This window comes from Leptonotus elevatus, chromosome 16, assembly GCF_054856555.1.
Source record: "Leptonotus elevatus isolate MCC_2025b chromosome 16, RoL_Lele_1.0, whole genome shotgun sequence".
Lineage (NCBI taxonomy): Eukaryota > Metazoa > Chordata > Actinopteri > Syngnathiformes > Syngnathidae > Leptonotus > Leptonotus elevatus.
Window position 1 is genome coordinate 13103626 of NC_141254.1, and position 18742 is coordinate 13122367.

Genomic DNA, 18742 nt, shown 5'->3' on the forward strand with positions numbered 1-18742 from the left:
AGGTGTCCAAACTTGTTCCTCTGAGGGCCAAATACAGAAAAATAGAAGATGCAAGGGCCACTTGGAATATTTTTCTTTCTTTTCTTTTTTTTTTACCTTAATTTATCTAGATTCAAGCAGACCAAACTAAGTCAATCAAGCAATTACATATTGTTTATATAGTATAATGTTTTGTTTTTTACTGCTATCTGAACAGCTAACTATAAGGCAAATAGTTTATGACTTTACAATATTTTTAGAGTAGTGAAGACCCTATAACACAACCAGATGTGGGTAGAGTAGGCAAAAATTGTACTCAAGTAAGAGTAGTGTTACTTCAAAATAATATTACTCAAGTAAAAGTAAAAAATAGTCACCCAAAAAAAAATCACCCAAGTATAAGTAAAAAAGTATTTGCTGAAAATAATACTCAAGTACTGAGTAACTGCTTGAACATGAAGTCAGATTTTTTTATTTTATTTTAAAAACAACGTCATCAGATAGACAAAAACATAAAATCACGTGCAAATGCTGACATCTTAAAATCAATCAAATAAAAAAATAATAACTTTTTGAGCTCGCCGTGTAACTTTTGACTTACTGTCTTAAGTACTACTGTGATACTGACTTAAGTATATAGTTTGAGCAATACAATGCCTTTTTTCCTGCAAATATCACACTGTGGTAAAATTGTAAAGACAGCAAAGCGAGTATGCACTTTCATTAGAATAATAGGCGACACATATGCTTTCCTCTGAGCAAATACAAAAAAACATGAGTAAAACATCAATGCAAGAGTAGCCTTGAGGTACTTAAGTAAATAATTTCCCGTTCCTACAAAACGTTGCCAGCGGCGAACATTAACTGCTTTCACCTGACAAGTATGCAGCGAACAGCAGTTACACAATTATTTATTTGATTTTACTTTTAACAAAAGCGAGTGGCTGCCAGAGCAGCCCTATTTTCCTACTCCAACAGGATGTGGTCACAGCCTGTGACTGTGAGCTTGGCCTACAGTGTCTACAAAGGAAGAGTCAGCTGTGCAGAGTAGATGTGGGAAATGGAAGGAAGTGGGAGTGCACTTAACAGAGGAGAATAAGTGTGGTTCATAGTTGTATATACCCAGAGGGGGGGGGGGGGGGGTGGCGGCTGTGTCATTGATCAGGGCAGCAGTGACTTTGACCTTTCCTCTAGCTCCGAGTATATGAAACCACAAGCTTTTTTCTCTTAACTATTTAAATGACCATGATTCGCACAGTTATTAATTATTGCTAACAAAAATTAACTAAAGGGTTGCAACAAGTTTTGAATATATAAAATGAACAACCCTAACGTTTTTTCTCAAATTAGGAATTGTAATCAGCAACAAAACCACCCCAAAATAAAAGGTATGACCACTAAAATGTACTTCAGATTATGCATTCTCAGCATACAATTGATTTCCCATGTCCCAGTCAAATAAAAACGCCCGCATCCTTTTTGTAGGTCAAAAAATATTACCAACTTCTGATAATAATGCTAATATATCACAGTTCACGTTAGTAAACTAAACCATTTCCTACTTCTGAGAATTGCAAAGCTTGGAATTTTTTATTTTTTTGGGAGTAAAGTCTTGAGGTAGTCATCCTTCCAGTGGACTTCTGTCAAAAATAGCTTGTTCCTCTTCTCTCAACTATTCTAGGCTACATATGTAATTTTACTGAAAAGGTGGAAGCATTACACAACGGTTGAGGGAAAGAAAATACACGAAAACCTTTCCTTTGAGAGTACATTTGGTCTATTTTCAAATGTAATGCAATATGTTTGCGTGCGCTAGCACTTCTCTGATTTGATTAAGATTGTACTCTTTGTCATGACAACATCACCATCATATGACTTCAAGTCGTCTGCAGGCAACATCCCGCGACTGTCTCCTTGCATGGTCTATGTGTCGTTCAAAGACAGTTTAACAATGTGATGGCTCTCCTTCTTCTTCTTCTTCTTCTCCTCCTCCTCCTCAGAATGGCTGCCACGACTACATGGAGCGTCTTCTCAACATCAACATAAGATTAGGCCTTAATGTTGGGAACACCTGTCCGGTCCATTTATGTTTTCAAATATTAAGGATTAGATTTATAAAGAAAAAGCAATGGCTCATACGGAAGCGTATTGCATTCACTTGGAAAAAAAAATCCTGTTTTCTGACAAATTTTGCTTTTTTTAATAATTTAAAAAATATATATATATATTTTCCTCAGTTTTTCTGAATAATAATTTTTCTGTTTTTCTGAATATTTTTTAAAGGGGTTTTCCCTCAGAGATTAGAGAACAAACCACAATACAGTATACACATTCATTCTTTTATTGAGAGCCAGTAAGTAAACATGACCATCTTATTGCATATGGAGGTATGCGGGAAAGTGTCCGATTCCGCTATTAGCGAGTCTGCAACAAGTCACTTGGAGTTCATCGGTAAAAAAAAAATTACTCTGAAAAACAACACCAGCTCTGTTTTTCTGAATATTTTTTTTTCTGCTTTTTTTTTTATAATTTTTTTTCTGTTTATAAAAAAAGAATTCCCTGTTATTCTGAATAATTAAATTTTCAGCCTGTTTTTCGGAATATTTTATGACAGAAAAAAAAATCTAGTATAACAGAAACAAATATTCAGAAAAACAGGAAGAAAAAAAAGAAAAGCTCCCCAGATAAATTTGTCAGAAAAACAGGAGTTGTTTTTTTTTGTTTCCAAGTGAATGCAATAAGCTTCGGTAGGCTCATAAGACATTTTTCCGGGTGGGGGGGAATCTGAAATATTTCCTTAGTATAACTCTGCCAACTCTGGGGCCAAAACTGCATCCCACTTACTTTATGGTGGCCTAGTTAACGACCCAGATGTCTCAGACACAACCTGAGATTAGCCTAGAGCTCAGCTTCAGTATGAGAAGACGATCTCTGTGAAGTCAATATATTAATCTAAATACAGTATAATACAGTAAATCTGATACAACACAATGAACAATGATCATTGCTTCTGAACTGTACCACAAAAATAAACATTATATAGTATACACAGTATGTACATTATGTGCTGTCATACGCCCTATGCAGCCTCTAAATTAGGCTAAATAGCTGCTGTTGAACTGAAGGGATAAGATGAGACCAGAGCAAGCGAGAGCACTTATCTTCTTGGGTGTGGATGAAACAATCTTCCACATCTGAACTGAGCAGTGTGGATTGTTTGCGGACAGGACGGGGCGGTGTATTATAATCACAGAAGGAAGCTCAACATTCATATACCTAACATGTCACTCGCTACAGAAGTTCACGATTCAATACATGAGGAGGTTGACGCGCTGACAGGATCTCACACCCTCTCACATTAAACATAAACCATCATCATTTACAACCCAGTTTTCATTTGTGTTCTCCGCCTTGCGTACAGATAGCTCTGAGCACACAACAGCTCTTTTTTTATGGACAGAAGCTATATCAGTGAAATAGCTTGAGGCAAGGTAAGGTAAGGTAAAATTAAAAAAATAATAATAATAAATAAGCATCATCGCCATCTTCTCTTCATCCGTGCTTGTTTTTTTGCCTGGCCCAACTGGTAATAACTTTCGCAAGGTTGACGCAACTAAACAAATGTGACATAAGCCTCAGATGTCAATGTTTTCATAGCCACTGTTAAATATGAATGGAAAACGAAGACTATTCCATCAGTGACTCCAAACAGGGGGACGCTGAGGACGTTTAACGGCTGTAATGTATATGCCAAGTCTGGAGTGGCGCTGTAGCGCAGCCACAGGGAGTTAACGGAAAGCGTAGAAAAAGAATCAGCAAAGAAAATGAACCACTGATCTGAATATATTACTGGATAGCCAAGACTTTTGAAGCCGTCAGGCCGCCATATTACTCCTCACAAGAAACATTTCTCGGCATATGATCCTATTCATTTACAGTATGGAAATTGGAGAACATTTGAGATGTTTTCAATAAAATTTATTAAAAAAAAAAAATATTATATATATATATATATATATATATATATATATACAAAAAAAAGTGTCACAACCGGATACATCGCATGTAATGTGGCAGGGTTTTTACTTTCTGGACCTAGATTCCCCAACTCTGCTTATAGTTTAGCCCATTATACAAGTCTGAACAAATATTTGAATGTAATATTTTCCATTTATCAGTGTTATTCCCAAAAATGTGCAAATGTTTGAGATATGTTTGAGTAATGTTTGAGATGCATATTATCAGGAACGCCAGTGCTCCGTTAAACATTGCTCGACAATAATATGTGACCTCACTAGTCTAAACACGACATTCTGATTAATATTACATTTGTGGAATATGAGGTATGCAGCAAAATACAGCCATTTTTATCCATCTCAGGTGGCGGCCATTTTTGCCACAAGCTGTCGACTGAAGATGACATCACAGTTGCTCAGGTCTCAGGCAATGAACAATCACAGCTCACCTGTAATATGAAGCTGAGCTGTGATTGGTTGTTACCTGAGACCTAAACAACTGGGATGTCATTTTCACTCGACAGCAAGTCGCAAAATGGCCGCCTTCTGATACTGATAAAAACTGCTGGATTTTGCTGCTTAACTCGTAATCCACTAATGTAATATTAACCAAAATACAGAATTTAGACTAGTGGGACTGCATAGACCATATTATTGTTGGGGGGGGGGGGGGGGTTGGATTACTCTGGAGTGGTCTGACTTTTACGCTCTTTCATTCTGGTGTAATTTAGATCCCACATCCTATGGTATGCCAAGGCTGTAGCATGTGGGTAGAATGCAAACTGTGCTTTGGCGAGGAATGAAACGGGCCTTAGATTGTGGCAAGAAACTAAATTTGGTCTGACCACACCCCTACTCCGCTGTCACAAACAGCAGAGCTACACAAACACTGCACACGCTTGAAAACCAATTTAGTATTCACTCAAAAGAAATGAGTAGGCCTGCCACAAGTGGAACTGTCTTCTATAGAATGTTGACTGCAGTCAGGAAGATCAAGATGACTTTTGTGACACCGTTTTTTCCCCTCAATTCTAAACTCTCATTTTGGGAAGCAGCACCACTGCCAGGTTGTTTGAAACTATCTTTTTTGAAATATCGACCTGTCCTGTCAACGGTACGATTGTCCGGAAAAAAATTATAAGAAATTGGATTCAAACTGCTGTTTCTGATTTCCATACTATTTGTTTTTTCACTGTACTGTATGATTCTTTTTTCTTTTCAACTTTAACAAAAACTACTATGTCACCATTTGGTAAATTTCAAATTTTTTCACAAATCTATACTATTGGGATAGACCGTTTATCTGCACCGATATTCAACATTTTGACAAATATCGACAAATTTTGAAACATCATACGGCCAATAATTGATACATTTTTAAAAAGTGTTAATTCAGGGAACTCATTATTTAGATTTTCAGAGATGCTGATGATCCTGGGAGATCCCTGAATTTGTTGTTAGATTTTTTTAAACAAAGATGTCTATTGACTAAAAGTTCTTTTTTAATTCCAATAGTTTATAAACCCTAAAAGTTGTTCAATAAACATATGCTTTTTTTTTTTTATCCCACAATTTTAGAGCTGGAGTTTGTATTTTTTTTTCACATTTTGATGCCAATATATTTTCCCCTTTTAGTGAAAATAAATATCAGCTCCAAATATTGGTTATCAGCGTCCTTGACTACTAATACCCGTGTTGATGTTATTTTTGCATATTATTCTAACGTGTTTATAATGGCTTTTTCTATTTAACGATGCTATAGGACGATTACCAATGAAAAAAAAAATTGGGGGCGGGGGGGGGGGTTCCCTCTCAATTGCTTTAAGACCTGAGTCAGATTCACCACATGGGGTGTGAACACCATGCATGCACAATGGTAGTGATTCAGCTGAGTGGGCGTCTTTACAATACTGCTTTGCCACAATCTCTGTTACTCCAAACCAAGGCTTCCACAACTATAGACATCATTCTAACACTGTGGTTACACAATAGAGACGCTGACACATTCATTGTCAAGTTGAAGAATAAAACATGTGGCTCATTTCCGTACACGGTACCCTCTTGTGATGCAAACTCATTACTGTGTAACAATCTTTAAAATGGGCAGCAAATGGCTGGTGTGACGCCAACAATAACATCTGGTCACAACAACAAAACGTTAGAAAGTCTTTAATGTCCGAACCTTTTCTAATACAACACTGGAATAGTCTACAGTGCATGCATGCAGTGCCTGGCCACATCAGCATCTGTATAATAGTGGATTCTAGGGAGGTGGTCTTCTCAGAGTCATGAGCTCAGCTAAAATGAAAGCAGAAGAATGTATTATTATCCTCGTGCTGCCAGACACTCTCTACTTTCCCCTCCGTGTTCCCTCTTTAGTCTGTGGAGATGTGAAACTGATGCGCAAGCGGACGCGAAACTCCATCCCAAAATCATAATCAGGGAAGTTGGAGCATGAAAATAATAATAATAATCTGCCAACAATTTTGGTGCAGCTACAATTGATTTGCATTGAGAGCTGTTGGCTGTGGCTGGAATCTACCGGGGCCTTTCGAACTGGCGCATTCGTGCTCTTTCCCCTTTCATGTGGGCTCTCGCTGGGTTCTCCAGCTTCCTCCCACATATCTACATAATTCAGATAGTTGTCTGTCGCTGCATGTGTGCATGATGACAAACCCTGGTTGCACCCTTCGACAGTATTGGTTGAATTCATGGAGTATCATATATGTCAAGTATATGTTTTTTCTCTTTCTTGGTGAAAAAAATGATTCTCTTTTCGGAAACCTAGTAGTATCACACACTAATATTTCACCTTTGTTAATATATATAATATATAAATAATACTCAATCAACATTAACATAGCTAATCTAGTCCTAGGAATGGGCGAGTATCGATACAAGGCGACGGCTCTCTTTTGGCCGTTTTACGATCAAGAAGTAGAAATGAGAAGAATTGAATATTGCCATTAATTTCATGCAATTTTAAGAAAAAAAGGCTCTACTGGGATATAAAAGTAAAAAAAGTATGTCTTTTTTTTGGGTGGGGGGGGGGTAATGTATCAAAAGTACTTGTGGTATCGGTGTCTACTCTAGAGTTGAGTACTCGTATGTGTCAATCTGAAAAAAGTGGTATGGAGCATCCTCACAGTAAATTCTGTAGTCATTTTTTACTCTAAACACAGTCTGTTTGGTCCCACTCTAAAAAGAGTAACATTTACACTTGGAAGAGAGTAAAATATTCAGAGTAAATTTTACTTCAAGTATTTTTAGTGTGTACGAGAGATTTTGCCTATCCCATGAAAAAAAAAAAACGATTCAGAAATTCTAAGGAAATTTTGCAAGGAGAGATTTTGACAAAATTTTACTAGTTTATTTGGAAGAAAAAAAAGTTACATAAATGTTGAGGAACAAACTCACGACCTTCAGCTTGGGAGACTCTACCACCTGAGCTATACCACTCCTACTGTTTGCTTATATCCAAAAGGAGACCAAAAACATCGAGAGTAGATTGGCTTTTTTTTTTTTTACTCTCTTCCACGTGTAAATTTTACTCAGTTTAGAGTCACACCAAAATAAGCTCGTATTAGAGTAAAGTTTACAGAATTTACTGCAATACTTGAAATCAGAGAAACTGCACAGCATATGTTTAAGTAGCAGGCAATAATGTTTCATTCCATTGGAGTAGTTATTGTGGTTATTAGTTATCAGTTATGTTAACAAATGCCCAAAACCAAAATAATCGACATTTGCTGCTGTTTTCTTTCAATGAAATGTTCATGTTAAATAAGAACTATATTTCAAAGGCACATCTGAATTTTGACCGAAATGATGCCAAATCTCTCTCAAAGTTTCATGGGCATGCATGGTTAAGTAGTTTTGAATTATCTTGCTAACAACATAAAAATGCAGTCAAAAGTGTAACATTCTTAAGTTAATGCATTTGATTGAATTTAATTTTGAATTGGTCAAGACAGAGCTTGATTGTTTGCTTGATATATACTGTACGCTTAGTCATGTGCCGAGCAATGACTGATGTATTGGACTGTCGCCTCTCAGCAGTTACATTCATGCATTAGGTGGCCAAGTACAATAATGCAAGCAGTAACTAAGATTCCCATGCAAAGTTCATCAGCCAGAGGCAGTGCTTCAAGTTTCTTCGAGCCAAGCTCCCCCGAGGGCGAAACTTCCTGCTCTGATGGTGTCGAACTTGGAGTCGGATAAACAGCCCGAGCCACGTAGCGCAAACTTCTGCCGCTTTCCTGCGTGCATTTAGAGTGAGTGGGCGGATTCCATAGAAACACTTGCACAGCATCCATGAGAACAAAGCTCAATGACTTTCCACAATGAAGCATCGTAATGCATGGGCCAGGCCAAGGAGAGTTCCACTGCAGCTTTTGGGAGCGGAACACTTACGCTTTCCCATTTCCATTTGATCTTCACCTCTCGGACAAATATTTCAAATTTTTCCCTGCTCGTGCTCGCATTACGCTCGGAAACTCGCTTGTCCTGTTTACCAAGAAGAGACAACCTAATAATATCTGCGCATCTGTCACCTATAAAGACATTCTCAACACAATGGCAGGAGCAAGCACAACAACAAGACATGTCAGCTTTATGTCATATGTGGTCCTGATTAGGGCCCGACCGATATGCTTTTTTTGAGGCTGATGCTGATTTTTGGCGGAAAAAAACACTGATTGACGATTATTTAAAAATATATATTTAATGCATAAAATTATCCCCCTCCCGCCCACCCAAAATTCATTTTTAATGGATGTCACTTGCGCACAAACCTTCGCTGTTTTGAATGACTAGTCCACAATATGACCTTATCAATGAATTTTTAATGAAGTATACAAGGTTATTGTATAGATTTATAATAAAACGTTCTTATTTGTTTACAACTGCTGTAAAGCATTAACCTTTTCTTTTACACCTTTTTATCTTGTGTTATTTTCACAAGTCTTGGGACTTATTGTGCTAACCTGGGACCTTGGGATTGTATTTCGTGCGATGTCATGTGGAAATGTGTTAAGACAAAAAAAAAAGTTTGCATCCTTGAATTTTAAGAAAATAAAGTCTTTCAATTCTTGAAATATCAACTTTAAATATAACTTGGAACGACAATGACAAAATAAAACAATGAGAAAGTGAAATAAGAATAGAATAAGCTAAAATAATAGCACCTGAAAAAAACTAATATTGACTGTTCCTGTGCGTTTTGGCCTCTTGGGGGCAGTGTGGTGCCGTGCATCCATGGTGTACACGCTTCAAGTGAGTACAGAAGAAAGTTGCAATTTAATTATATTTAAATAACTCGTTTTTCACACATTGGGAAGAATTTGTGCCTTTGCAAAGCGTTATCTTACGTGTGGGTATGTGTTCCCTACAGCATTTGTGCCTGAATATTCGTTATTTGAAGGAAAAACACTCCCGAAGTCGATGCTAACAGGAAGTTTGCATTTAAATGGGATCCTCCCTCTGCTTTTAGCATTAGCGATAGGCTAGCGATGTTTTAAAAACGAAGCATGTTTTGTATTTCAATATACAGTGGATGCCATTCTTATTGTCGTGTGTTTAGTTTTACGGTTAACTCCAACTGGGGTGTCATTAAACAGCTTAAAGGACGCTTAGGGACAACAGAATAACCAGGATAACATACCATACGCACTTGCTTGTTGCTAATGCTACACAAGCAAAATGGTGCATTCAGGGTACTTTCATAGCGTCTGAATCTTTCGCTGTTCTTCGATGATAACGCTTTAAGGGGAAAATAATCGGCCATTTGGCACAATTTGCCGATTGTTTTGCCCGGTGTTTGAATGGCAATAATCGGCGGCCGATTAACCGGTCGGGTCCTAGTCCTGATGATCCATTACAGAAGCAGCATTTCTTGGACAATGCTTGTCAAGTATGGGTTTTTTTTCCAGGTGAAGAAATTACTCTCTCTCCTCGTTGATCTAAACACCTTAAAGATGGAAAATCATTTTGAAATCACATATTTGAATGCAAGTAGTCATTCTTTCTCCTATAAAGTGAGTCACTGTCACCGCTGAAGAATTTTTTTCTGATGAAACGATTAATGTTGTTATATAACTAAAGTACTACATCAACATTCACAGCAGCGCTATTGTTAAGAAAGGAACTACTGCAACTGTCTGTTTCTTTATTTGCTTTTGCTCAAGGGCAGGGCCTTAACAAGTCAGTTTATATGATTTATTACATCATCCTCCTACCATATTTCATAATAGCCAGCCTTCCACCCTCTACACCACATCACAAGGTCACGTCATCGCTGCATGTGGATGAAGGACTCCAGCACAGCGGCTAGCTCTCTATTCAGTCCCTTAGTGTGCTACTATTATTATAACATTGAGGATTCTAACAACACTGGGAAGAAACCTTGAATTCCCAGTAGAGGATTAGGCGATCATATTCAATTGTTCTCACGATGAACGGTCTTCCAGACCACCGGGCAACATCTCATGCCACCTAATACAGTATGTGCAACTGAACATGGGTCCTTCCCAGATATATGCTATAAATAGCAAGCAAATGACAGGAACTGCCTCAGTAATGATTCAAACAGAGGATGAGAGTCGTCAAAGAAAAAAAAAAAAAACACAGAGGCGCACGTCCCCAGTTAACAGAAGAACATACCGAGTCTAGTACAATATGTTTCAAAACAACATCATTAAATAAAATATGTGTACAATTAATTTGTAAATAATCATCTTGAACCCAGACAGATGTATCTTTATGACACACTCAATACTGTTTTAAGATGGGCTTCTCTTCAGCTGTGTTCTGTCCCAAAAAGCAGACTTCCAACTATTTCCTCTTCTAGTGTGGTTAACCATAAAAGGGAGCGAAGAGGCTTTATTTAGCTCCGAACAACATTTACATTGACCATATTGGATTACTTGGACATACTGTATATTTTTCTTCCATGACATTTCAAAAGCAGCAATAAAAAAAAAAAGTGAAAGCTCTCAAATTATTATTTTTTTGCACAGTTGGGTTCCCCAAAATACGACTTCAAGATCAACTCCATGACTAGCCTCCTCCATAAACACAACAGTGTAATATAAAGTCGCTTTATCCACAGTCACAAGGCTCCACAGATTTGACTATTATTTTGATACGGTAATGCATTTGTTGAATTGCAATATTGTACCCCATTAATGTCAGCATCATAATAATTCAAATTTTCCATAACAACTCACGTCCAAAACAACAAACAACTTATTCGTCAAGTAATAGCAATAGAGACTTTACATTGCAGGAAACACAAGGTACTAATTATGGCACTAAACAAACAAATAACACCTATGTGGTTGTGCCAAATGGGTTGCTGAGTGAAAGAAAATGGGCCTTTAAAAAAATGTGAACAGCAAGCTTTCACTGACGAAGCACATTAAACACAACACTGGCTTATTTTGGAAGCTTCACTAATGAGGAACAAACGATTGGACCAACGCACAAACAACATCAGACATTCTTTAAACGTGCGACTTTTAACAGTAATAATTTGTATCTAGAGTTTAATAATGAGTCATTTCAACTGCGGGATTCATTTTTGATCGGAATAAAATCTGAATACTCAGTGAATGCCTGCAGAGCAGATGGATACTATTGATTGGAGCAGTCCCAACCAGCTGTTTGAGATCATGAGACGTGACATAAAATTTATTATTCAGCTACTATACAAACAATGTATCTATAGCAGTCACAAAGTACAACTCGTGTTCACATACAGGACATATTTCAATTGAATTTGAGAGTAAAATAACACAAGATAACCATTATTTCAGTATACTACACTGTATATACTTTTGTGACTTTTTTTGTTGTTGCGTATCGTGAGATTTTTCTCAAATAGCCTAAATAAAAATGTGTCTTAGCTTCTGAAACAACTGAATTACATGTCCCAAAATGACAATAGTATATAGAGATTCCGTTTAAGGAACCATTCAGTTACGCAGCGGCACAAATTAACATAAACCATTAAATATTGTATTTCCATTAATCGAAGATTGACGTCTCCAGTTACGAGCCATCTGCCATCAGAGTTAATTAAACGTCGCTGTGCTTTCTCATTCTAAGGCAAAGTACATACAAATTGGCACGAGCGCAGTCCAAGGTCTGGGAGATAAGCAAGAATGTGTTATAGATTTTCACCTGTTCGGTAGTGTTGAGGTGCTGCTGTTGTCGGTGCAGGATGCAGCCGCCGCTACGGCTTCGACTCAGCACAGTCACAGTTGGCCGCCGGATAGGTGGAGCGCGTGGCGCAGTACTCGAAGGGGTTTATGAGAAATGTAGTCCAAGTGGGTTGGCGCTGTGTCTTGCCGTGGTAAAACAAAAACGTATAACATTTTCTTTATTAAACATTTTATGTATACATTGATTTAAAATAACAATATATATAAAATAAAATAGGAATAACAATTACATGACATTAGGCGCGTCATATTGGCTCGAATATGCTGATTCGAAACTCATTTACAAATAACTACGTAAAATGACGTGAAACAAAATCCATTAATTGATTGTGTGTTAAACTGTAGTCGCGTAAACCACATCTACAGTTTGAAAATTTAATTAAATCGAAAAAATATATATTACGAATGGAACGAATCTGCCCCTGCTCCTCCAAGACTGCATTTACCCAAAGCGCTGTCATTGACAAACATGGCGGCCTCCACGAGTGCTGCAGAGGCTTTCGTCTCTGATTCTCAAAGTGCTCCTGCTGGCCCGAGTATGGACAGTCCGTCGTTTCAGTACAGTATGCTCCTGGATCATCTTATTGGGGACAAGAGGATCGTGAAGGACTTGAACCCCGGTGTAATGGGGGGACTGCCGGTGCCTTTTAAAAGCGAGGAGCAAAAAAGGATAGAGAGTGCGATGGAGAGTTGCGCTTTCAAGTCCCTTTTGGCCTGTGTTGGAGGTAAATACAATGAATTAAGGTTATCAGTGTGTGCATCGTGCTTGACTGTGTTTACTGCTATATTCTTTGAAGCAATGCACGTCAACGGGGTTGCACTTTGGATGGGAATTGGGCTATGGAAATATGAAACATAATAATATCACCCTATAACTGAACTTGAATAATCGATTAATTGCCCAGCATTAGTTGGAGCAAATCATTTTTCGTAGAAGATTCGTGTGTAGGTTACAAATATGTGAGTCCATGTTTTGAGTGTCGTCATTAGAATGACAAGTTGAAAATCATAATATCTCTTAAGTCACTGTTGATGTCTTTTATTGTCTGTTTTACACAGGGTTTGTCCTCGGGGGAGCGTTTGGCGTTTTTACCGCGGGCATAGACACCAATGTAGGGTTCGATCCCAAAGACCCGCTGAGGACCCCCACAGCAAGAGAAGTCCTCAAAGATATGGGACAGAGGGGCATGTCCTATGCTAAGAACTTTGCCATTGTGGGCGCCATGTTCTCCTGTACAGAGTGCATCATAGAATCGGTATGTTAACACTAAAAGTCTTTATTTTGTGCATATAGTGCAAGCTTTCACTACACTACTTCCTAAATATGCATGAAATAAAGCACGTTTACATTGATTAATGATAGTTAGTTTTATAGATATAATCTTGAAAATGCAATTCCACCTAGAATGTAGTTAAACAATGAAATTATGTTATTTAGAAATATTTTTCTCACTAGCTTTGAATGATTTTACACCATAAATATATAATATTACAGAAGAAGTCATCACCATTCAATATTTTTTACCATACCCAAGTCATGTTTCTTTTTTTTCCCGTTTACATTTCTTCTTCGGGACAAAAAATTAAAGAGCAAAGAGTAAATAATTTGTGCACTTAAGTCCCAGTTTAAGTTTGTAAGACTTAGTTGGCCTATTTTTTTTCTCTCTCACAAAAAAATTTGGTACAATTACAAATTACAGTAATATGGCCTCAGGGTCCTTACACTTTTACAACACTTACTTTGAACTGTTAACTGTCACCTCAGTTGATCCGATAGTGCCACCTAGTGCACGTGTGTCAACATGACGTCCAATGTAGAGGTTGAATGAAATGAAACGTCTTAAAATTGATACACAATCACACTGAAATGAGGAAAACACTGTGACATTATATAGCTTGACAATTAGTACTGTAATAGTAAAACATTGTTCTCATCAATTATCTTCAAACGTATAATGTGTTTAGAAGCAAAACTATGACTTCACTTTATGGGGTTTTTTAAGGACTGTGCAGTCCAGTTCCTCTAACATTCAGAAGTTTTAAAATAATAAATAATAATATTTCTGTTGAATGTTTTGTCAAATCTATTTTAGTTTGTCTTTCAACAAATTGAGACACCATTTTAACTCCCAATTTTATTTACAGCACAGAGGCAAATCAGACTGGAAGAATGCAGTGTACAGTGGCTGTATTACTGGAGGAGCAATCGGGTTTCGAGGTATGTGAAGCCATATTTACATAGATGGATGTATTTTTATTTATTTATTTATTTAAACTTATGCCCGCACTTGTGATCTTTTCACATTTGTAGCTGGTCTGAAGGCCGGGGTCCTAGGATGTGGAGGCTTTGCCGCTTTTTCTGCAGCCATCGAGTATTATCTGCGGTGAAGCACTAAAGTGACTCTGCGGACAGATAATCTCTCTGGATGAGCCTGTGCAGACCAAATATGAGAGATGCCGACCTGTAGGTCTGCAAACAAGAGGAGCGGTGAAGAAGCCAACTAGAATTACCATTGGTTGGAATTATGTGGTTGTTGGAAGTGGACAGAAAAACAACCCACTTTACTAACTAAGGTCTTGTTTTTTTAATTAAAGCCAGATCAGAGTGCGCCAATTTAATGTTAAGAATGGTGAGTTGGAAAATCACTGGCTACTTTCACATCATTCTTCTCATTGAGCAATGTTAACATAAACTATTTATATGAAAGCTATTTGGTCATTTTAGCAGGTCATTTTCAAATTTACTGGAATCTGACCACACACACAAAACAGAAGCTCAACGATGTAAATATTATTTCTTCATATTTGGGGTCAGTCGTGTTTTTGTCATGTATTGTGCCTGTGGCACGTCATAAACATTACATTCACATTAGATCGCCTCCAGTCAATTTTCTTTATAAAGAACTCCATGTATTAAGGGGCACATATTTTGTACGTTTTTGTCATGCACACAATATGTCACACAATATTCCTGAACTCATTATTTTCTGAGTTTTGTTCTAGTAAGTTATTGAAAAATTGCATGTCTTCATCTGTGGGATCTTGCCAGGTGTTTTCTGTAGTTGTCGTTATAAACAAAGATAGTCACTGATGCCACCTACCAATAATCCACTAACTGTATTGAAGGATGAGTTGTTGAGAAAATGGATTCCATTCGAAAATATATCATCAGTCGCAAAATGTGATTCTACTGGGTCGAATGGAGGAAAATCCTTTGCCATTATGTGGAAAAATACTCAGCAACAATAATAGTGAATACAATTTCATTGGATGGTTGTCTTTTTTTTGGGGGGGGTGGGGGTGGGTGAGAGCAATGAAGTTGTTTTAAATGGCTTTATTAATCCTGTGGGAAATTTCAAATTAAGAAAATGCAATCATTGTACACAGTATGTCACCACCACCCAAAAATTTGATTATAATTTCACAAAAACTGCAATGTATGTGCTACCAGATTTCATAATTAATAACAGTGCACCATGCAGTTCCTTTTTTTTTTTTTTAATCTCTTCCGACTGCATGGGTCTCCCTGGGCCTGTCAATGCGGTACATGAACTCGGCAGGCATGAAGTAGCCCAAGTACTCCACGCTGTCGGGCGTGGTGTCGATGTAGTAGTGGCCACCTTCTCCATGGTGACTGAAGCAGTGTGTGTGCTCCACACGTAGGTCAAGTCCCTGAATACAAAGCACGTAAATGGTCATGGAAAGTGACAATTTTGTGATTAATAGCATTGTTTTCACTAATGTAGTGATTGCAAACAATCTGTTCATTTACACTGGACTAATCACTCTTCACGTCACCACATCTAAGTCACATTTAGAACCAAAGATGCGCCTGTTTTGGAAGTCGCACATAGAAATGCATTATGCTGGAGGTCAGTGAACTCCAACTGACCCCAAAGGTGACCCGTGCTTATCACAAATGGGCATCTCATGGCCAGAAACATGGAAATACACATTTAGGTTACATTTATATCACATGTAGATCTTAACATGGACATGTTTCTAATTTCATATGCTGGGGGTCAAAGACCTCTAGTTGACCCCAGAGGTCAAACTCAGAACGCATCCAAGTCTGAAATTAAAATTTAGGCCATAAAGAACAAAACAAATGTTTAAATGTAAAAAAATATGAAGACAAATCAATTTCTTCGAAACATGAAAATTATGCAAGTTTCTTTTGGACCTGACAAGATTGATTAAATGAGTTATTTTGAAATAAAAATGCAAATATATACATTTAAGCAACTCAAAATTAGTTTTAATAATATTTTATTTTTGTTTACGATTTTGCCAATTTCGTAATTGTGGAGTGTAATAATTGAAATTGTAATTGAATTTCAATTAATTGCACAGCCCTAACATTTGTTAGGTTATGCACTCTATTGATTGACATTCCAGCAGTTACAAACTGTATGTTCTGCACCCAGCAACAAATACATCTAATGGCTTGAGACTTTTTCCACATATGCATTCATTGATGGGATTTTTACTCACAGGATCTCTGGATACAAGCACCGACTGGCAGATGAGTGGGGCGTTCACCTCAAAATGTTTGAGCCAGCCGTTGACCTCTTCGTCGGAGGTGAGAGGGCAGACTGAGAACTCTCTTGGCTGTGCATAAACGGTCAACATGAGTCTCTCTTTCTATACAGGGACTTGCTAATTTAAAGGAGACATAGTATGCAATTCAAGTATTATCCACACAAATATTAAAAAGTCAATTTTCTATAATATGTCCCTTTTTATGTTTTTTTTTTCTTCTGAGTTATGATGCTCATATTTACCATGATGTGTATTTTAGCTTTCCCCTTCTGAATGATGAACGTGCCCCCCAGAGCCAGGCTCTTATCAGGGTAGTGAACCTCCAGAGTCTTCCTCAAGGCCGTCACAATACTGTGCTCTCCCGTTCTCCTCTTGGCCCGCACCTCAATGACCTGAAGACAGGAGGTGACAAATGTCTAAGCTTGCATCATCAATTTATTATTTTAATTGTCTCTTCAGTTGATTCTAATTCAAGTGCAATGGGCCTGAAGTATTAATTCACCAGATTTGTAATTTATTTACTGGTAGTACTTTTTCTTATTTTGATTAGGTTGAAAAAAATGCTAATGCTATAAGATCTGCCACTGAGTACTAGTAGGGAAGAACCAGATGTTAACTCATATAATTTGATGTCATTTGTCTAGTAGTGTGGACGTTACCTTGCCTGGCCTCCCCTCACAAGCATAGAGATTCCCCAATAGTCCAAAGTTGCAGTCAGAGAATTTGTCGCCGTATCTTTCTTGTAGACACTGGCCATCCACTGGATTGATGGAGGAGAAGTAGCTGCTGTTCACTGCAGGCCTTCCTTCGGCTTCAGTCAGAACCAGTGGCATCAACTGGAATAGCAAATATATAATACGTCAAAGCTCAAGTCTGCTGTTTTTAAAAGTGAAAACAAAACCCTAATCATTTAGATTCCCTATCTTGACAGTACAGTGTGTCACAAATTGTCTCTAAAATAGTGGTTGGAGATTGCAGATAATTTAGAGGATTACTTCTGCATTCATTCCCACAATCCTTGAGGGCACAGCTCCTGCACCAAGGATGAACGCGCCTGGTAGCTCCAGCTCTTTTGATATAGCATTCATGTCATACTCCTGATGAGAGAATATGACAGCAGAACAATTAATTGGACAACGCTAATAAGCAGCAATTGAAAGCACCAGATGCATTGGCATCGCTGGGTGAGTTGTAGACAAAAGTACCTTATGCTTTTGAATCACAGGAACCAGGTAAGGTACCCCTCCCACATCTGTGACCCGAGGACTTCCACACAAACCTAAAGGATGAAGGAAACATCATATTGTATACAAAAGTGCACATGTTTAATCTGTGTAATGCGTATCTGGATGAATTCTGTTAAAAAATAAATTAAAAAATCTTACCTTTAACAGGAAAATTGAACGGCTTCTTAGTGAGATCAGGACATTCCACAACACTCACCTTAACCTCTGCAAAGTTATCTGCCAGCCCTGTTTGTAACACTGCAAACACAGTAACACCAGTGAATCTCTTGTCTGACCAGTAATTGAATTACTGTGTCCATTATCTTTAAGTTCTTACCGGCTCGCAGTTCTTCTAGGTCTGGGAAATGCAAATGAGCCTTTTCGGTTTTGGCAACATCTGGCATGGCTATATTTGAGCGCAAGTGTGGGTGACGAGACGGGAAAACTGGAAAAGTGTGTGTGGACTGCAGAGAAAGTGTCTGAGTAAAGTACAAACGAAGAGTAAATAAAGTAACAAGAGAGTTACTTATCTTTTTCATTTGTCGTCGCTTGCTTTCACAGCTATTTGGTCCGTATTGCTGTTACCGTTTGTACAATTTCAAATGTTATTTTTTTTGTATGGGACTTAAAGACTCTGTGGCGTGTATATTTCGGGTTTAAAGTGTTACTAGTCCCAGTCCTCATAACGGGTGGACGAAAAATGAAGTAGACGTATGACGGACTCATCTTGACTGTTTTTGTGTTGAAGAAGTCACGT

At 37.8% G+C, this 18742-nt stretch overlaps 3 protein-coding genes across 3 annotated transcripts in view; 1 reads left to right on the forward strand and 2 right to left on the reverse strand.

The window, feature by feature from the left end:
• specc1 (sperm antigen with calponin homology and coiled-coil domains 1) overlaps positions 1 to 12308 on the reverse strand; it is a 49847-nt gene extending 37539 nt beyond the window's left edge. The window contains exon 1 of the mRNA XM_086057820.1: positions 12177 to 12308. The gene's annotated coding sequence lies outside the window, so the exon portion shown is untranslated. The remainder of the gene's footprint in view (positions 1 to 12176) is intronic.
• A 367-nt stretch (positions 12309 to 12675) lies between these two features.
• timm22 (translocase of inner mitochondrial membrane 22 homolog (yeast)) lies at positions 12676 to 15089 on the forward strand. Its single transcript, XM_086057825.1, has 4 exons — positions 12676 to 12942; positions 13277 to 13473; positions 14363 to 14435; positions 14529 to 15089. The coding sequence occupies exons 1-4, from the start codon at positions 12687 to 12689 to the stop codon at positions 14603 to 14605; spliced, it is 603 nt and encodes a 200-aa protein (XP_085913951.1). The 5' UTR covers positions 12676 to 12686; the 3' UTR covers positions 14606 to 15089.
• Positions 15090 to 15536: 447 nt separating this feature from the next.
• On the reverse strand, positions 15537 to 18727 carry bkgd (beta-keto-L-gulonate decarboxylase). The gene is made up of 8 exons (XM_086057823.1): positions 18323 to 18727; positions 18145 to 18243; positions 17965 to 18038; positions 17755 to 17856; positions 17419 to 17595; positions 17002 to 17151; positions 16712 to 16828; positions 15537 to 15889 (listed from the first exon to the last, which is right to left on the reverse strand). Exons 1-8 carry the CDS (start codon positions 18522 to 18524, stop codon positions 15716 to 15718), a joined length of 1095 nt encoding a protein of 364 aa, XP_085913949.1. The 5' UTR covers positions 18525 to 18727; the 3' UTR covers positions 15537 to 15715.
• Between the last annotated feature and the right edge of the window lie 15 nt (positions 18728 to 18742).